An 18,854-nucleotide genomic window follows, 5' to 3' on the forward strand; every position below is an offset into this window, starting at 1 on the left:
GCTCGGGCTGACTCGAACCACTGTTGCTCAGAGCTCAAACTCTTGAGCGAGCTCTTAACCAACTGAGCCACTCAGCCGGCCCTTCGCTTCCTGCTCTTTCTTAATTGCCTCTGTCCTTACTCTCTCTTACCATTCCCTGCTTTGGGCCCAATTCTATTTAAGCATTTTGTTTACTTTAGTACTTAATGTCTGAAAGGGAAGCAATGTCCAGGAAGGGAAGGGGCTCATCAGTCTTTCTCTGTATGACATTCTGGAATTTGGCCATTGTGATAGCTTGTCTCCAGAGAAGGCGGCCATCAACGCCTTGCCTTCCAAAACACACACGCCACTTCTCTCATGAGGTGGCGTCTCGTTCCCCATGCTGGTATCTGGGTCGGCCTTAGTGTCTTGACCAGCTGACAGAATGTGGCAAAAGGGACATTCTGGGATTTCCAAGGCTGGGTAATAAGAAGCCTAGCAACTTCTGCCTCCGTCTCTTGGAACGCTTGCTCTGGGGAAAACGAGCAGCATGCTGTGAGAAGCCCAAGCCACTCAGCTAAGCTTCCGGCTGACGGCCTCTATCAACTGCCAGCCATAGAGTGAACCATCTTGGCTATCCAGCCTAGGTGGGCCCCAGGTGACACCTAACTAGAAGCTCATGAGAGATGACAGTTAGAATTGCTCAGTGAGCCCTGTTAATCCACAAAACTGTGAGTGATGATAATAAATGGCTGTCATCAGCTATTTAGTTTTGGGGGGTGGTTTAATATGTAGCAATAGATAATCAAAGCCATTTGAAATAAAGAGGGACTACTTCCAAACAGGGGGAAAGTAATTTCTCTCTGCAACCCTGATGATGCAAGAGCCCTGCTGGTTCCTCCTGGAGCACTTGTTAAAAGCTTGATAAGCGAACAGATCAGTAAGTGATTAGCTGGAAGGACAGAGGTGGGAAAGGCCAGCCTGTGAGGTCCCTGGTGGTGCCTTTGTTCTCTCCAGGCGCTGAGTGAGTACCAGGTACACCTTACAGGAGTGTCCTAACAATGTCAGAGTGGAATTGAGTTCAAATGTCCATCCTTTGTGGCCTTCTGTTTTTATCAACAATCATGGTCCAGAGATCGGGCTTCTGCAAGAATACCCAGATAAAGTCTTAGATACGGCTGAGTGTATTTTAGAGAGTGTTCAGGCTAGGGAAGAAAACCGCACAACAGATTATATTACAAAATCTGTTTCTGCAGCTCTACTCAGGAGCATTCACCTTAAGACACTGTAAATGCTAACCTCCATTACAGAATTTGTGGCTGACTTCTCAGGGCTCCCTTCCTTTTTATTCCTCAAGCTATCTTTTGTAACACAAGTAAATAGCTTTGTGCAGAGCCATCTCTACTGACTAAGCCTTTCCCAACTGAACAAAGTTTTTCTGATTGTTGTTACTATTTAGAATAACATTTTCCAGGGTTCACTGTAGCCTTCAAATTTAAATTTTCATACTTTGTCATGATAAGCTTACTTTTGCCTTAACTTTGATCTTTATTCTTGTAAACATTTCAATGGAAAAGAACTGAGCTTTCTCCCAGGCTGTGTCCTCTTACTGAGGTGGAGAAAAGCAGCTGCCACCACTGCTCAGAGCAGGGTCTGACGCCAGCCAGGGAGAGGTCTGGATGTAGGAACCCCCGAGTACGTAGTGCTGAAAGCACAGATAAGCATGCTCTAAGTCACGGAGCTGCTTTCAAAGATATAGCCACAGATGAAAGGAGAACAAGTGGGGCTCACGAGGCCCTTTCTTCTCCCTTCTGCAAGCAGCGCCCTGCCAGCCTTACCTCGGGCACTGGAAGGGGCAGAGGTTATCATCTGGGATGGTGCTGAGTGAGTGGAACTCAGGCTGGAGGAAGAAGGGCTTGCCTGGGATGAGGACAGAACAGAGACGTTGGTGACTGAGCCCTGGTACCTGGGGTTGGGATACGCGAGCTGCAAAGGGAGAAAAGTCAGCAGGACAGAGGTCTGAGTGGCCAGGATTGGAGAACTGGCCTAGAACTGGCTTCTTCATGCCATGAGGTGCCCAGATCTGGTGACTGATGCTGTGGCCTGGGCCCTGGTAGAGACCAGGCTGATTGCCGGCACTAAGGGTCACCCATACCACCCACGGAGCCAGGCTATTGGGTAGATTCTAGTGATGGTGCCTGTGGAGGAAACAGGACTTAGCCATTAGGAATGCCAGGCAGGAGGGCAATCTGGCAGAGGCCTTGCCCATGGGATCTGTAAGAGCAGCCAGGACTGAGGCTGGATCTCCCTCTTGGGGAATAAGGCCTCAGAACTGCATCATGGGAGGGCTGGCGGGAAGGTAGTGCTGCTAGGTCTGGGGGTTCTGCACTCAGTAGCTGGAGAACTAGGCAGGGATGTCTGTCCTCGGACCAGACCAGCCAGCAGAGAGGTGAGTCCCCAGGGATATTGTCCCGGCCCACTCTCCTGAAACAGCTCTGGTACCTGCATGTGGTGGTACAGGTCCTCGGGGGCCTCGCCCATGGCGCTGTCACCCAGCATCACCACGTTTCCCGCTTCACTAGACGCGTGTGAGGAGAGAGAGGATGATGAATGGCGACCTGTGCCCATCAAGTTCATGGGGCTGTGAACAAGGGTGGGAAATAGGGAGGAGTCAGGCCTGGAGCTGAGAAACCTTGCTAGGTGGTGGGGGACATTGGCAGGGGGTGTGCAAAACAGTCCTCCCTAGCATTAGACGCCGATGCTTTGGAGGGTTCCACAGCTAATTCTCAGACCCACCTGAGGCCTGGAGCAGCCCCTGCTGCTCAGGAACCCTGGTCTGGGACAATAAGTAGGCTGGTACAGCCACTACCTGGAGTTGAATGGTTTAAGACCACTCCGTCTTATGACACCAGTACTTTCTCAATTAGCAGGAATAAAGAGATACACTGAACCAGGTCACGGGTCCAAGGTCCCCTTTGCTATGGATGCTAATCTGAGCGAGTGGCCACCTTCTGCTGGGATCTGCTCTGTGGTCAGGGGTGTCTTCCTGGTATTATGGGGAAGCTATCACAATAGCCGGCCGTGAACCACCTCTGAGCTCGCTTCCATATCAGCAGCCCTCCACTATCAATGTGAGGCAGCCCCTTGCCCATTCACTCCTCACTTGCTGAATGCCCACTGTGTGCGGGCCTGCTGCTCACACTGGGAAGCAAACCTAAATGAGGGAGGGGCTCCTCCCCTGGCTTGGTCTTCCTACCCCAGAGGCTGGGAGTGTGCAGCCAGGCCTCCTGCATTCAGAGCAGCCACACCTCCATGTCCCCATCACCATGTTGCTCTCTTCCAAAAACCAGGCAGGTGATCCTCATCCCCCTTGGGGTCAAGTCCCAAGGCTTGGGTGAGCTGAACAAGAGCCACTCAGAGCTGGTCCTGGACCCCCTCCATGCCCCAGAGTCCTGCACTTGGCTCTAACGCAGTGCTGACCACACCAGCTGGTTCACACCCTGAGGCGTCCTCTTGGGATCTTGCTCCATCACCTTCCTATCGCTACTCTTTTCTGCCTAGCAAACTTCTACTTATCCTTCAAGACTTACCCCAAGTGCCCCCTCCGCCAGGTACCCACAATACCATCCTGTCACCCAGGATGGCTGGATGCAGATGTGGGTCCTTGTGTACATGGGTAGGAGGGCGTGTCAGTGACTACATGCAAGCACTATTTTGGGCTGCCTTGCTCTGACCTTTGACAGTTAGACTTCCCTCGGTGGAGGGGACCCTCCCCAGCCCTAAGGTCGCACCTGTGCCGGTGGGTCATCTTGATGCTCTCGGGACTCATGGGGCTGTGGGATGCTAGGACATTTCCCCGGGGGGTGCTGGTGCCTGAACATGCAGGACTTAGCTTGTCCAAACCTGGAAACTCCTGTTAAGAAATGAACACCACTTCATCAGAGAGTAAACAACAAATAAGTAAGAGGAAAGCAGGCTGGTGGTAGAAATATAAAAGAAAACAAACAAGAATTATATCCTGTGGGCTGAATCGGAACTGCTGACTTCTTTTGAGCAATGACCTCTTCACAACTAAAACACCCTCCTGACCACAGTGAACCCAGGCCAGAGGCGAGGACGCCCTAGGCTGACCCCACTGAGAGAACACATCTGGTAAACGCTGGAGTTGGTCCGAGTTCATAGGCATGTGTTCACAGGCTTCCTCACTACTGAATAAGTAGAACAGGAGCTGGGAAGGAGGAGGGAAAGAGCTGCTTATCAGCTGTCACTCACCGGGCGCCCCTTACATAAGGACTTGGGTTGGGTTTTATTGGATTGCTAAATGGACCAGCTCTTAGTGAGCTGGGTTAAGCAGTCTGTGACACAGTTTATGGGTAGATAGGACACAAAATCCTGATGTAAGTCACTGAAAAACAGCCGAGTTCTACTTTAGCATAATTAACTTCTTACTAAGTTTGTGGACATCTTTGTAGAAACTTTTGGTCCCCGACCCTCCTGGGTGACAGCACATTGTTTTTTGTCCCTGTCTGTGACTCCGAGGAAACAAAGCACAGTTGTCCAGGTTTCATCACGACCTTCCCAGTCTGTGGGTCCTCAGTCCACGAGGGAGGTTTCTGAGCTTAATCTGAAGCTGCAGCAGGTTTCCTACCCGCTTCTCCCAAAGCCCACTCAGGCTGAAAGGTGCTTCTGCAGCTGGACAGGACACCTCCATGTGGGTCCTGGACACCTTGGCGAATGTGGGCGAGCACTCTGTGCTTTTGGTGTGGTGATTGATAGCCTGCCTGGCAAAGAATCCCCCTGTGGCCAGGCCCTAGTCTGCCTGGGTCACCTTCTGTGATGGAGAAGTTTGTACACAGCCAAGACCAGCCGAGCTGGCAGGAGATATAGTAGGATGACAGAAAATGGAATACCTATCATTCAGTGACACTTTACTAAACAGGCATCCTGATTTTTTTTTAAAATTGGGGAACAGTGTGTTTTTTCAGGACCCATCAACTCCAAGTCAAGTAGTTGTTTCAATCTAGTTGTGGAGGGTGCAGCTCAGTGGCCCATGTGGGGATCAAACTGGCAACCTTGGTGTTATGAGCACTGCGCTCTAAACAACTGAGCTAACTAGCTGCCCCAGGACATCCTAATTTTAAGGGGGAAACATAAAAGACTTTCTTTGCATCTTTCACCTTGAAATACCTAGGGGGAATCATTCTAGAAAGAAATTTCAGGCTCTATGGATGTTCCTCTGGAAAACAAGCCCACTTCTCAGACTACAGACAAGACTCTTTTTTTTTTCCACATTCCATGCTGCCCACACTTGTACAGGAACAGGCTGAGACCTGTACTGAGGGCCTGGAGGGACTGAGATGACCAGAATCTCCAGCCTCCAAGAACAAGGCAAGTCAACCCCAACAGGTCAGGCCCACTGTGTCTGAGAAGCCCAGCCTCTCCAGGGCCTCTGTGGCCCGTGGTTCCGAGGAGAACTTCTTGTCCTCGACGGCCTTGCCTAAACCTGACCAGCTCTCCATCCCTTGCCTCCCTGCCTCTTCTACCCAGTGGTCCTGGGTAATGAGAAGAGAGCAGCCGGTTACTGGGCTCACACCCCTTGAGGTCTGGCAGTCAGCTTGTTTAGCAGGAAGGCTTCTCTAGAACACATTTGGAGTTAGCCCCATGGTTGAAGATGGGGTGAAGGTATGTGAACAGGGGTTCAAGACCACCTGAACCTTATTCTCAGCCAGTCAGCATTCCCTGTAAGACCCCCGAAGGGCAACCAGTCCTGGAATGCAGGTCCTGCTTCTGTGTGTGTGCATGAGTCCTTGGGCCAAACCCTGCCATGGAGCCCTGAGGGCCAGGCCAGAGTCAGCTCAGAACCTGCCTGAACCCCCCCACCCCCACCCCCTCGCCCCCCACACAAGGCTTTCTCAGATGTGAGCCTGGGTCACAAGACATGTTGGAGGAAAAAGGAGAGAAGAAAGGAAGGGAGCTAGAAGGAAAGGATAAAGAGAGGGGTGGAAGGGAGAGAGGGGATGAAGACAGGGAGGAGGGAGGAGAAGGAGGGAGATGGGGGAGAACGGGCTGGCTTAGGCTAGGCCTTACCTCTTCAGGTCTTGGGAGGAAAACTATCTCCAAAGAGATGTCTAAATGGCGGCCACATACTTTAGCTCATTCCTCCTCATATGAGAACCTCTCCTCACAGCAGAGAACCTTAAGAAAACGCTCTTTGCCCTTGAATCTAACTGCTCCTTAGGCAGGGGGTGAATGAGGGGATCCTGGGTGTCCTTCCCCTGGAGGAATGCCCACCGCTGTGGTGGAGACAGCTTTCCCTTCACATCCCTGCCCCCCGCCCCACTTTCCTTTCACTCGTTGCACAGGTCTAGAGGGAGTGAGTCCTGCTTTGACCCCAAACCCTCCTGGGTGACAGCAGAGCAGGGGAGGGCAGGGCAGGGCAGGGCAGGGGGCAGCTTACATGGTAGAGACTGGCCCGCATCATCTGAAACTGATCGATCAGCTTCTTATGTAGAGGGCGCATTTCTGGGTGCACGAACTTCTCATGAACTGCCAGCCCGACTCCAAGGACATGGACCTAATAGGTGACAGACAAGGCCACTCTGTTAGCCAGGCAGCAGCCCTTGAGAGCTGCAGCCATCCTGTGCATGACCTTTCCCTCCCGGCCACGGGCCTCCAAAGCCCACAGGCATACCTGCTCCTGCATGAGGTCCTTGAGCTGGGCGATCTTCTCAGCATCACCTGGGTGCTTGGTGATGTAATCTTTATCAAAGAAGGCCTGTGGAAGGAAAGGCCAAGTCAGGAAGACTTCCCAGGACTACTGTTTAGAGGGGACCCAGGAGGCTTGAGTCTGAGGTTACCATCTGAAAGGCAGCCGGGCTACCTCCTCACAGGTACACACACCAACACACCTCTAGACTGGCCTGCTGGAACCTTCTGCAATCACAGGTGTGTTTTTTTGTGTCTATGAAGTTCTGATAGTGGCCAAGTCATCTAAGCCTGGATGCTAGTCCCAGTCCTTCACGGCGCCTGGGTAGGGCAGGCAGGGCAGGTGGCCAGGGGGTGGGGGTGTGTCTCGACCAGCCCACAACTCCCTTCTTGTGAAGGACTGGGCTCCAGGGCTCCTCTTGGAGGCCACTTAACATCCTTCCATAATCAGCCAGATTACCCATGTGGCGGAGTTCAGAGAATAAAAGCCCCACCCCCAGAGCTGTGCCACAGAACTAGGGAGCAGGGGAGCTTAAAGCCTCATCCAGGGCCATCCTCAGGCAGCTGAGGCACAGCCAGGGGAGGGCAACTTGGGAAGGCTGTCCTAGGAAGCAGGAATGTCTGGAACGTCCAGAAGAGGGGTCTGAGAACACCTTCCCAGCCAGGGTGCCCTGTGGGCGAGCTCACCTCCTGGTAGCGCGCGATGCCTCCATTGACCGCTGCGTCAATGACGCCGTTCAGGCACATGCTGAGCAGGCTGACGTTGCCATGTGCCTGCTTGTGTTGATACTGGCCGATCAGGGCCCGGAGCTCCTGGTTCTTATTCTCCACCACCTGGATGGCATTCTCCAGAGGGCTCACCTCCACCTGAGGCACACAGCGCATGGTGTCATCACAGGCCCAAGGGCAAGTGCTCCCTCACCACAGTCCTGAGAGCAGGGATCTGACACCTGAGATGCTGCCCACTCGCTCTGGTACCTGTGGACTTGGCTCCCTGGCCCTTTCTAATGTTCTCTGCTGATCTGTAGGCACTAAGAAGGGCAGCAAATAGTGAGAGCCCCAGTCTCGAGATCAGAAAATAGTCTCACGTGTAAACTGGGAGACTGAAGATCCTGTGGCCTAAGGGTATCATGAGGATTAAATGAGAGGAGGTGTAACAGGCCCTGGTACAGGACTGGCTGGTGGGAGCAGAGGCCAGGGAGGTGGCCAAAGCTCACTCTTTATTCCCCAGTCCTTAGAGAAAGGGCCCCAAAGCCAGGGCTGAGGGGGCAGCTCTGAAGACCAGTCCCAGGTGAAACACAGCTCACCAGTTCCCTCCTCTCCACTTCGAACCACCGAGAGATGCCAGGCAAGCTGTGGGTCAGGGTCAGCGTGGTGCGCTCGATCCATAGGCTCTGCAGGGAGGGCATAGGTAGGGACAGGCCATTAGGCAGGTTTTGTCACAGCCCGCCTGCCCGAAGGGTGAGACAGTGCCGAGCTCCCGAGAAAGCGGGGCCTGCCCTGGCTTCGCTACGAGCACGGCCCCAGCTTTCCTAGATTTGTTCACCTTGAATTCATTCTCCTTGTCCTTGGGGCCTTTGTGAAAAGGCCTGTCATACCGGAACTTCCTCACATTGTTGACCCGGTAGAAGCTCTTGACGCGATCCGGGACCCTGTCCATCTGCAGGACATCCACATAGTCTGGAATGGGCGTCACCGCATAGATCTGCAGGTCTGGGCAGGAAGTGAAGGGGAAACTCAGGCTGCCAAAGAGATGGACCTGAATGGCTGACCCATGTCATCCCCCGAAGGAGAGAAGCGCATCTCAGGGGCAGATCAGACTCCAACACAGTCAGACCCAAGTTCCCAATCTGCAGCCCTGCTCTGGCAGCACGTCTCCTGAGCGCTCAGCCAAGCTGAGATGGCCATGGCCAAGTGTTCTCCAGAGGCCTTTTGAGTCAGAAGGGAAGAGGGGTCAGAAGAGTACAGGTGCCCAGCCCACAGGAGTGAGAAAGGTGCCTGGGCCTGGCCACTGCAGGTAAACTGTGTTTACTGTAAAACCACCTTTTAATAAAACACTCTTTGGGGTCTTTGTGGAGTTAACACAGGGGAGTCCACTGCCCTCCCCTCTGGAACAAGCTTGCCACGGTCATAATGACTGTCATGAGGCCTCCGAGGAAGCTGTGTGAGGGGATGAGGGCAGGCTGGTGTTTGCAGTTGAGGGCTACCAGCAGCACAGACACTCCCCATCTCATTCTCTGCCCCTCTGCCTCCGTCCTCCTGATGACTACTGGGGACATAACAGATGCAGCAGGGCACAGAACTGGTGGTGTCCCTGTGGCAAGAGTCCTGGTGGGACCCCAAATCACCTTATACAGTGATTTCTCCTGGTTGCCTACAAAGACCCCTCCCAGGGCAGGGTGGGGACAGATAAAGGTCCCTCTGAAGCCCTGCTGATGACTAGGGCCCCCCTCCCCCCATGGCTAAGGGCATGCCAGGGCCTCCTCTGTGAGGCACAGTGCTCCCTGCTAAGTGTGGGTTTGGTGATGAGGACATACTCTGGTTTGGGATGTATGGGTAAGCTAGCCTATGAGGCCAGTGATGTGGCCAAGGGGCAGCTGACTGGGTGTGCCTCATGTCCCAGGGTCCCGGCCCTCCTCCCCCACCGAGTGTCGAAAGATACACTGGGCATCACACTGCAAGATGGCGTCGTCGGGGTGGTTGGGGTGCTGCATGGCGACGGCCTGTGGGAACTCGCTGAGCATCCTCTGCTGGAAGGCCTCCAGCCTCTCGTAGTCGTGGCCACGGCACACATATTCTTTGTTCTGTCACAAATAGGAGAGCACACTCTAGGCCTTGCCTGCAGCCCCCACCTCCATCCACATGGATGTCAGTAAGTTACTTGTCTCACAGACATGTGCTAGGAGCCTCGTGGCAGGCCTGGGGCACAGCACTCAGTCCCTGTCCTGAGGGAGACGATGGTCAAGACGACACAGGGAAAGAAGGCGGCAGAACTGCACTGTGGCGTGGCAGCCCGGGGAGCGGGGACAAGTTCAGGAAGCTTGGAGGAGGGAGGGCACTTACCCAGGAAGGAGTGCAAGGTGAGGGGTGGGATTTTGGAAAAACCCATGCCTGAAAAGAGTCCTGAAAGGTCCACCTGGGTCAGCCTAGTAGAGAAGTGGGGAGGGGCGAACTATATGGTACGGTGACAACCAGGGGGACAACAGCCCAAACAGGACGCACAGCTGGAATGAAGGTGCATATGGGAAGCTGGCAGGAGGGTGATTGCAGAGGCCTGCAGATGTGTGCTTTTGAAGGATCACTTTTGTCAGCCTGGAGGAACTGTCTAACCAGTGCCCAGTGTCTGGTGGGTACTCAGTAACTGTGTATCGCAGCAATTCCTTTGTGAAAGTGTCAGCAGAACATGTTGACATCATTCTAAATACACATTTCTTAAAACCTTGTGTTATATCATATTAGGTAGGTGTTAGGACGCATTTGTTCCCCAATGTGGGCTGAAGTCATGATAAGGCACCCTCAACCCTGCTGCTGTCTACCTCACGGCTGGCCAAGAGTGAGTGGCTGGGGGAGGTTCCTCTGACGCCCTGTGGTGACATCTGTCTGCCTGGCCAGCTGCCTCACCAGATCCACTTTGACAGAGTGGTGTCAGGTATTGGCAGCCCCTGCTGTCATGCCTTCACAGGGACAGAGAAAAAGAGGTTCCACAGGGCCAGCCATATGCTTCCCAGTACAGGGATGGTCACAGGCCAGGCCTTGGAGGATCTCAGTCCTTTTCAAATAGGATTTGTACCCCCATTCACTTGCCCTCTTGCTATGGGAGAATCAGCTAAGGCTGGGCCACATGTCTGGATGGATCAGAACGGAAGAGCAATACCAGAAGGGAGGTCATGGTCAGAAGGAGCAGGCTGGCCTCTCCACTGGAACAGACCAGGAGTCAAAGGACAGAGACACTTCTAAGTCCCTTGCTTGATAAGCAGAACTGACAAAGAAGGTAATTATGAAGAACTGGCCTTTTCACATCCACTCACAAATGTACAATGCTCATCAGTGTCTGTTCATGGGTCAAATGAAGAGAAACAGAAATTACCCCAAGAAGGGAGGGCTGGATGTTTTCCTGTCTCTGAGCAGATTACTAGATAATCCTGTCTGTGAGCGAGGCAGGCAGATGGTCCAGAGAAACCAAGCTGATAGTGCTAACGTCATCGCTGGCCTGTGTGCTCAGGGAAGGTGAGGGAGTAGCCTAGCCTTCTGGGTAAGATCCAGCAGAAGGAAGACACATAGTGCTGACCTTGAGGCTGGCCCTTGGTTTCAAGTTTGCTCGGGTGAGAGCCCCAGCATCCCCATCCAAGACCGATCTGGCTGACTGTTTTGCACTTTGTCCTTGCCATCTACCAGGCAAACAGCTACCTCCTCTAGGGCTTCTTCCATTTGCCACAGATGAACTGAGCAGCTGAGAGAAGGGAAGGCAGCATGTAGCCAGGCCAGGCTGATTTGTATGCATGAAACATCACTCCTAGGGACTGCTCCTTGTGTGGAGATAGGGGTGGTCTGACAGGTGACATTTTCTAACACCTCTTGTTTATTCTTCCTCCATTACTGGCACCCTTGAACCATGTCTGAACATTCAGGCTGTCATTATCTGTGTGGCTCAGATGCAGGTTCTATGCCAGGTCATACTTGTCAGAAAGCTCTGAGAGCCGGGAGACACAGGTGTGCCCTGTGACGTAAGTACGAGGGGTGGGAGCCAGGTTGAACCATGATGGAGACCTCCTATTTGGCAGGGACAGAAATGGCAATACCAGGGCCTGATTTTGTATCATATATCCAGAATAATGATGTTTTGGAGTAAAATCTGGTTTATGACATACAAACTGTGGGATTATACAAGGAGAATGACAACAAAGCATAACAGGCAAAAATAAAATAAGAAAGAAATAAGTTACAAGGCCAGAATCATTAGTTTGTCACAGAACTTTCTAGAGATGCTTTTGTTTCTAATTCTTGTGTAATTCCTTCTTCCTCCTCTGCTGACCTCTACCTCCATTGCTGTGGTGCAATCTATGCTGATGGGCACATGCCACCTCTGAAGTGCCTGGGCTGGATGGTTCCTAGAGAGTGGAGGAGGCCCAGCCCTCCTGTGGAGGGCCTCTGCTCCTTCACATCATGCTAGTGGAATCGCTCCTGTGCAGTGGGATCACAATCAGGCAGAGTGTGCTTGCTGTCCCTGCCAGTATTACTAGTTCCTACAGAAATCAGTTTTCCTTCTAGCCTAGAATGATTACTGCGCAGGAAATGTGCAACTTAACCTGCCTTACATCTGAAATGTTGTTGGCCTGGATTCTGCTGCTAGCAGACCAGCTCTTTGAAAGGAGCGTTAAGCACAGTTGACCTCTGCTTTGATACCAAGCTTACTACTGCTCACTCGCTAAAGCAATTTCTCCAATAAGACAGGATCCCAAACATAGCAAAGAGATTCTGTGAACTCTCCCAGCTGCTTGTTGAGACTTGTGGACACTGAACTTTAGGTACTGGAACTGGGGCAACTGCAGCTAGTCCTGTCTTAATGGCAGAGCTTCATTTAGGTCGTCCAAGAACAACGGACCCCTATGGACTACAGCCTACACGCCCAGGCTGACTCCTGGAGCTTCTGGGCTGTGTTGAATAAGAGGAAAATCACAACTGTTCAGCTGGCATCAGGATGTCTATGCTCAGTCACTCCTCCCATTGTTTGTATCCCAGCCCAGCCTTTCAGGCAATGGTGGAGAAAAATGGCTGTCATCATCCTGGGCCAGAGAATTGGCTGCATAGAAAAGACTTTCCACAGACAAATCCAATTACTTGGCAGCTCCCACAAGCCCCACAGCAAAGGGGACTGTCTTCCAGGTCGTCTCAAATCCACAGGTCTCCATCCTGGCTGCACAGCCTACAGAGGCCAGCTGACTGTTGAGGTCAGGGCTGTATTGAGTTCCTGTCTGACTGAGATAGTTTACAATGGAGGCAGAAGTTGGAAGGTTTTTAAACACACCTATATGACATTCTCAGGCCCTGGTCACTTCCTGCAGTAACCTGGTTGGTTTGGTAAGAAAACCACCATGTCATGTTCTAGGTAGCTATAAAACAGTACAGCAGAATAAAACAGAGTCTGAGTAGGCCACCAGTTCAGCCAAGTAAAGCCAAATGCCTTTTGTTGACTGGTCAGTCTTTCAAAAAGAAGTATTTAGTAGAACAGGAAAAAAGGTTAAAAAAAAAAAAGAGGACAGTTTATAAATGACTTGTATGTAAAATATGATCTAAGTTGCTGTGAATACCTCATGGACTCACCCGAAGGAAGAAAGGGAACTTCCTGCCATAGAAGCCGACCCGGAAGAACTCAGGCTCCAGGCGCTGCTGCTCCATGATGCTGTCATAGTAGCTGGCTTCCATTTTCTGTGAGTGAGAAAGACAGTTGCCTTCAGGTTGGCCTGACTGTTAGTGGTGACCAAAGCAAGTCATCCCAGGCCCAAGCAGGCACTGTCTTTTGTTAAGGGAACATAACCACTCACAAGTCTAGATAAGAAAGTGAGCCCCTAGCCATGATCAGCCTCTCCCTAGAGAGCTGCAAGATGGAAGAGGAAGCCCGCCCCCTCCCTCTTCCTCCATCGTCATCTGATGGCGGGGTGGGGACAGGCCTGGCCCCTGCAGCCCTGAGAGGCTGCTCTGTGTGTCATTCTCAGTGGGTGGACCCAGCTTCACAGAGACCCAGGCTTCCCGCATTTCAAGAGCACACGTTTAACATGTGTGTTTAACAACTCCCCGGCTCCCCCCACCCCTCCCGCCCTGGGGATTTTTGGTTTTGACTGACACTCGCTACACCAAATGACCCCAGGCTAGTCAGGTGGTGTAGTGTCAGTCAATTACTGATCAGGTTCGGGAAACACAGCAGAGCTAGCCACACTGACAAGAGTGCCGGCTGAGTGAGCCGAGGCTGCTGACCTCTCTTTGCCAATGAACTCAGAAGCTATTATGACTCAGAACCCAGCGCTGGCAACCAGGAAAAATTTGGTGGAGACCTTCAAAGTCCATGGGGCACTTTACTTAATTTTTAAATATTCTGCTTCAGTGAAGGGAATAAGAATAAGGTGCTTGAAAGAGACCACAAGTTAAAGCAGGGAAAGGTCTTATGAAGTTTTCAGATGGTACATTCCTGAACAAAATCATTTCAGGAGAAGCTTCTTCGTGAAGTCGAGCTGCCACCTCCGCCTTGAAACCCCCATCCTATCCTGCATATGCTGCTTCTCTCTTCCCTGAGCATCGGTGACCCTTGGTGTCTGGATCATATGATTATTGTCAAGTGTGTGTTTTGGTTCCCCAACCAAACTGCAGGAGTCTCGAAGGCAAGAACCTTGGCCCCTGCCCCTGCTGTCATGTCCACAGCACTACACCAAGGGCTGGGCCCTGCACGCTCCCTCAGAGGCCCCTGGCGCCTCCAGGCAGGGTTGGGGCGGGGGGAGGGGGAAGCTCACCCGAATCCAGCTGAGGCTCTGATAATCGTAGAGACTTTCATATTGACAGGCCAGCTCCCTGCACAGCGGGATCCCAAACTCCCAGCTCTGTGTCAGAAACAGGAACAAGGCATCAGCACCTCAGGCATTCTCGGAATAGCCCAAGCCCACATCAAATACATCAGAGGGCACAACCAAAGGCCTTCTGCAACTCACAGGTCACAAAAAACAAATGCTCAAAATCAGTTTATAGAGCACATGCACAGCACTTTGGTTTTCTAGCTCAGGGCACAGCTTTCAGGTTTCTACTCCAATGTCTCTACCTTCAAGAGTCCTTGTCCTGGCTACCTTGTCAAAGACAGGCACTTCCCATCCATTCTGTCTCATTACTCTGACGTTATCTAATTTAAAAACAGTACTTACATTTTTGTTGCATTCGTCTCAATTAGATGATAAACTGCATGAGAGCAGGAACCACGTTTATTAACTATCTTCAGAGGCTAGAGCAGTGCCAGGTATGAGTAGATACTCATAAAGATTTATTTAATGAGTTAATAAGGAAATAATGACTTTTAAATGAAGATCACTTAAGCTCAGAAACAAGTGTGGAAACCAAACAGGAAGTGGCACCCAAGGACTTGGTAGTAGGCCTGACGATTTCCTTTACAGAAATTTCCAAATCTTAAAGTAGGCTTCACATGATCCTGTCTAGTCAGGTCCCAGGCTGTTTCTGTGGAGTGGCCCCTGTTCTGGTGACAGGCCCATCTAACAGGTGCCTGAGGAGGGCCGCACTAAGGGGCAATACTGTCCATCTCTTCTTGTTAATATAGTGCTTTCTCTCGTGCTTAGACTGGGAATCATTGGTTTCTTTGATATTTTAGTCAAGCTCTTTCCCCCAACTTGTAAATACTAATTAAAAATTTTATATTATAGGAAACTTGAAACATATGGAAAAATAGAAGGATGAACCCTGAGGTACTCATCAATCAGCCTCAACAATGACCAACTCGTGGCCAGACTTGTGTCATTCATACCCATCCACTGACTCCTCCCCATAGTTTTTGAAGCAAATCTTAGACATCATATAATTTTACCCATAAATATTTCAGTATGAATGCTAAACAGTAAGGACTTTATTTTTGCAAAATACTATTTAAAACAGCATCAGGGAGAAGGATAACAATTATTTCATTTGGGACTGAGTTTCTCAAAAATAGCATATTATTTCTATCCTTTGAAGTGATTAACATCATATGGATTGAAACTGCAGGACCAATTAAAAAGATTCAAACATACCAAAGAGAATTTTAAATAGACCTTGACTCCCTGCCCCAATACAGTGCCTCTGTCTCAGGGAGCTAGAAAGCCTCTTGCACCCCTATACCAGCTTTCAAGGGGGCAGATCAGTCCTCTCCCTGGCTCCAAGTGCTGCTTGGGCAGGTTTCAGCCAAGGGCCCACGACAGGGTCTGCCTGGCAGGCAGCTGGCTAAGCAGCTGAGCTGTGTGCAGACTCCTGGCCCGCCTACCAAGAGCTCCCCACGGGGAACTGCTCATTTAGGTGATGAGGGCCCCATGTGGGGCTAACGGAGCTCTGCCTGCTGATAGCAGCTCCCAGCAAAGCAGGTCTTGTCCCCTTTGGGATAAATGCTCATCTGCCTTGCTGGCATCTCTGCCCTAATTTGCAGTCCTGCTACTCCAAGCCCTCCCTTAGCCCCAATTAGCTTTAGAGTGAGCCAGGACCAAGAGTTTTAAGACACTCCACCAGCCTTGAGGGCTGTGCTGGGAAACTGGTGGGCCTGGGGGCTTTGAGCGCTGCCTCTAGACACAGGTAGGAAATGTGCTGCAGGTACAAAGTGTCCACATCTTTCCTCTCGGTTTCCTTCCCCCAGGCAGGCGGCAAAGCAGCTCTAAAACTCCTTAACAGTGTTGAAATCCAACCACTTCTATCAGCTCTGGCAGCTTACACATCCTTGTTACCCACCCGACAGTGATGGCACAGAAGTTGCACTGACTTAGGGCTCACTCTAATCAAATTGGAAAAGTAGGCAAATCCGGGGACTGTCAGTCTTTGTACCTCTGTTTACACACCACACATTAGAAGCAACAGGCTCATCATTCTGTCAGAGGAGTGTGGGCAATAGCAACCCTCAGGCAGGAGAGCCAAGCTCACCCCCAGAGGCTGGTCTAGTCCTGACCGTCTGTACGCCAGATGAACGGGGCCAGAGGCCTCAGTCCGGCTTCCTGCCTGTCTGCTGCCTCTGCCCTGTGACAGAGGACCAGCTCCCACCTGCACACCACCCTGCCTTCGTTTAACCCCTCTGCCCCACGCTGCTCCTTTGGAGCGTCCCTCTCTCTTTCTCTGGCCTGGGAGCACTGACCCTCTGCGGCCTAGAGCCCAGTTCACCTTGGAGCAGGTGCCTAGGTTCATCACCTCACCACTGGAGAGAATGGCCGAGGGCTAGGCTATGGCCATGAGGTGAACTTCTGACTCAGTCCTTCTGGGCACTCAGGAAATAAACATGGGAGCAAAGGAAATTAGGTTGTTGGTCTAAGGCTGGAAGTATGTGAACGAAAATTCAGGAGGGCCTGGCTTGTGAGGCAGGGTGTGCTGGTGCTCCGGGGGGCTAGAACCCCTTTACCTGCTCCTTCCCTGGAGTCTTCTCCTTTTCCTGCCCACTCCTGATGCTAAAGCAGTTTTTCTTCTGGTGCCTAGAATCCTATAGGAGCACTTTTCTTGTAACAGCCAGGTTTTGCTTTCCTGGAGCTATTTATATAAAAAAAAAACCCCGCTGAAGACTTTCACGGGAAACTGGTTAGCCCTACCTGCTGGTTCCATCAGGTTCTGAGGCACAGAAACAGAGAAGATGGACCTCTGATTGAGCCCAAAAGAATGCACCTGATAAATGCCCCTTTGGATGAGCTCATGAAGGTGCTCACCAAGGGCTCTGTACTCAGCACGGAACCTGCTCCTCCAGCAATCACAGCCCAGGCAGGGTTGCTAGGAGTGGGAGATCCCCGAGAAGGTGGCCTATGGAACCTCCCAGTTCTTTTCCGCTTCCTGCTCATCCCCACACTCATGCAGGTTTTACATTTCTTTCCCTTGTCCATGCTAAGCTTTCCACCTACTTTTGTAAACACTACTGGAGTGCGGGGTGAGGGGGGTGGGGAAGGGGCATTGATGCTCTCACATCCCACCACTAGGCTCAATCGGATTAGCGTAACTCTCAATCTGCACTCTGCCCATGGAAAGAAAAGAGAAGGAATATACTGAAAGCACCCATGCCTACTTACACCATGCTCATGCCACTTCCTCTGAACTGGTAGGGCTTGCTAGGCATGTGGTAAGTGGCAGCTCTCGGTGGGCTGTGAGCCAGGAAGACAGGCCTAAAAGTGTGCTGCCCTGGACCAGCGAGGAGTGGAGGCTTTGGGCTGGCACTGTGGACCAGTTGGGCGTTGCTGGCTGAGCCCCGAGCATGGGCCTCCTTTCTGGGCTAGGTTACAGGGGACCTCCTGAGGTTTGGTAAAGGTTCTTGCTTACCAGTGCATCCCCTGCATGGGTGAATGTTTTTGACAAACACAGAAGTCTCCTATGTTACGTAAAACCAATAAATGTTTTCTGATTTATGGTCAAAAGTCATTAATGTTTAAATCTTTCTTTTTTATGATGAAAAACTCATTAAAAAAACACCAATTTCCATTCAAGTTAGGGGCTCGGCCACTATAGTTCAGTGAATGACCTTATTTCAGCTTTTAAAACATACTCAAAGGAATAGCTTCAACTTTTGCGTATCCGGCCTTTCCAGTGTGTGGGCCGTGAGCAAACGTGGTGGTCTGAGAGCCCACAGGAGCTCTCCAAGAGATGCGAACAGGCCAGCCAGGAAGCCCCAAGGAAGCTGGAACCAACGCTGACAATGCCTGCCAATCCCACAGCATCGAGTCTGACGCAGAATAACCCCAACGAGAGAAGCCTAGGCTGTGCTCTGAGGAAGAGAGATCTAAGGCAAGAAATGGACCAGGAGAAGGCAGTACTGGACGCCTCACTCTTACAGCTCATTTGGTACGGCAGATTAGGGTGCCACACCACTTCTTTGAGTAAGTCTAGTAAATAGAAGCAGGGGCCCAGAGTCCTGCTCTAGAAGCCCTGGTGCTTACAGAATGCAAAGCTGGTGTGTGGAGCTGCATTACACCCCCTACCTGGAACTGGTTTTCAAGCTACGGAATTTAGCTGGCTTTTTCTCTCCCCAGAGAAACTCATGCTGCCTCCAAACCTGCTGCACACATGGGCATCCACCCACTCACCACCAAACACACCACCCTCCGCAGCTGCTGCCATGCCTACAACGTCGAGATGCCACGCGTCGCAGCAGAAGCTGGGCTGGAGGCTTGCCTAGTGACCCTACCTTGCCTTTGTTGAAGTAGTGGATGACCTTGCGGCACAGCCCCTCTTTCCGCTGCCACTCTGTCTGAGACGGGTAGTGGAGGAATTCCCGGAGGGGCCGCTCTTCCCACTGCAGCAGCTCACAGTAGAGGAGCAGAGTGAATGCAGCCTCTGTGGGGACAAGCAATACGGAGGTCCGGGGGACTGGGCTGAGCAGCGAACATGCCAGGGCAAGGCACGTGCACCCTGGTCAGGGCCACTGGATGCCGAAGGTGAGCTAGAGGGGCTGCCCAGTCAGCCAATAACCCTTGACCACAGCATGAAGGAGGCAA

At 51.7% G+C, this 18,854-nt stretch overlaps 1 protein-coding gene across 7 annotated transcripts in view; it reads right to left on the minus strand.

The window, feature by feature from the left end:
• The window catches only part of DOCK3 (dedicator of cytokinesis 3), a 313,071-nt gene that overhangs the window by 12,480 nt on the left and 281,737 nt on the right, over positions 1 to 18,854 (minus strand). For 6 of the 7 annotated variants that reach the window (XM_019631262.1, XM_019631254.1, XM_019631249.1 and 3 more), the window contains 12 exons: positions 18,545 to 18,693; positions 14,166 to 14,252; positions 12,985 to 13,089; positions 9,326 to 9,467; positions 8,210 to 8,376; positions 7,971 to 8,057; positions 7,351 to 7,530; positions 6,650 to 6,733; positions 6,416 to 6,532; positions 3,750 to 3,871; positions 2,461 to 2,599; positions 1,797 to 1,944 (listed from right to left, as the gene is read on the minus strand). In XM_019631262.1, coding sequence (XP_019486807.1) covers positions 1,797 to 1,944; positions 2,461 to 2,599; positions 3,750 to 3,871; positions 6,416 to 6,532; positions 6,650 to 6,733; positions 7,351 to 7,530; positions 7,971 to 8,057; positions 8,210 to 8,376; positions 9,326 to 9,467; positions 12,985 to 13,089; positions 14,166 to 14,252; positions 18,545 to 18,693 — 1,527 coding nt within the window. The remainder of the gene's footprint in view (positions 1 to 1,796; positions 1,945 to 2,460; positions 2,600 to 3,749; positions 3,872 to 6,415; positions 6,533 to 6,649; positions 6,734 to 7,350; positions 7,531 to 7,970; positions 8,058 to 8,209; positions 8,377 to 9,325; positions 9,468 to 12,984; positions 13,090 to 14,165; positions 14,253 to 18,544; positions 18,694 to 18,854) is intronic. The other variant, XM_019631269.1, reaches the window with a different exon arrangement.

Source organism: Hipposideros armiger, unplaced genomic scaffold (genome assembly GCF_001890085.2).
Source record: "Hipposideros armiger isolate ML-2016 unplaced genomic scaffold, ASM189008v1 scaffold_18, whole genome shotgun sequence".
Taxonomy (NCBI): Eukaryota; Metazoa; Chordata; class Mammalia; order Chiroptera; family Hipposideridae; genus Hipposideros; species Hipposideros armiger.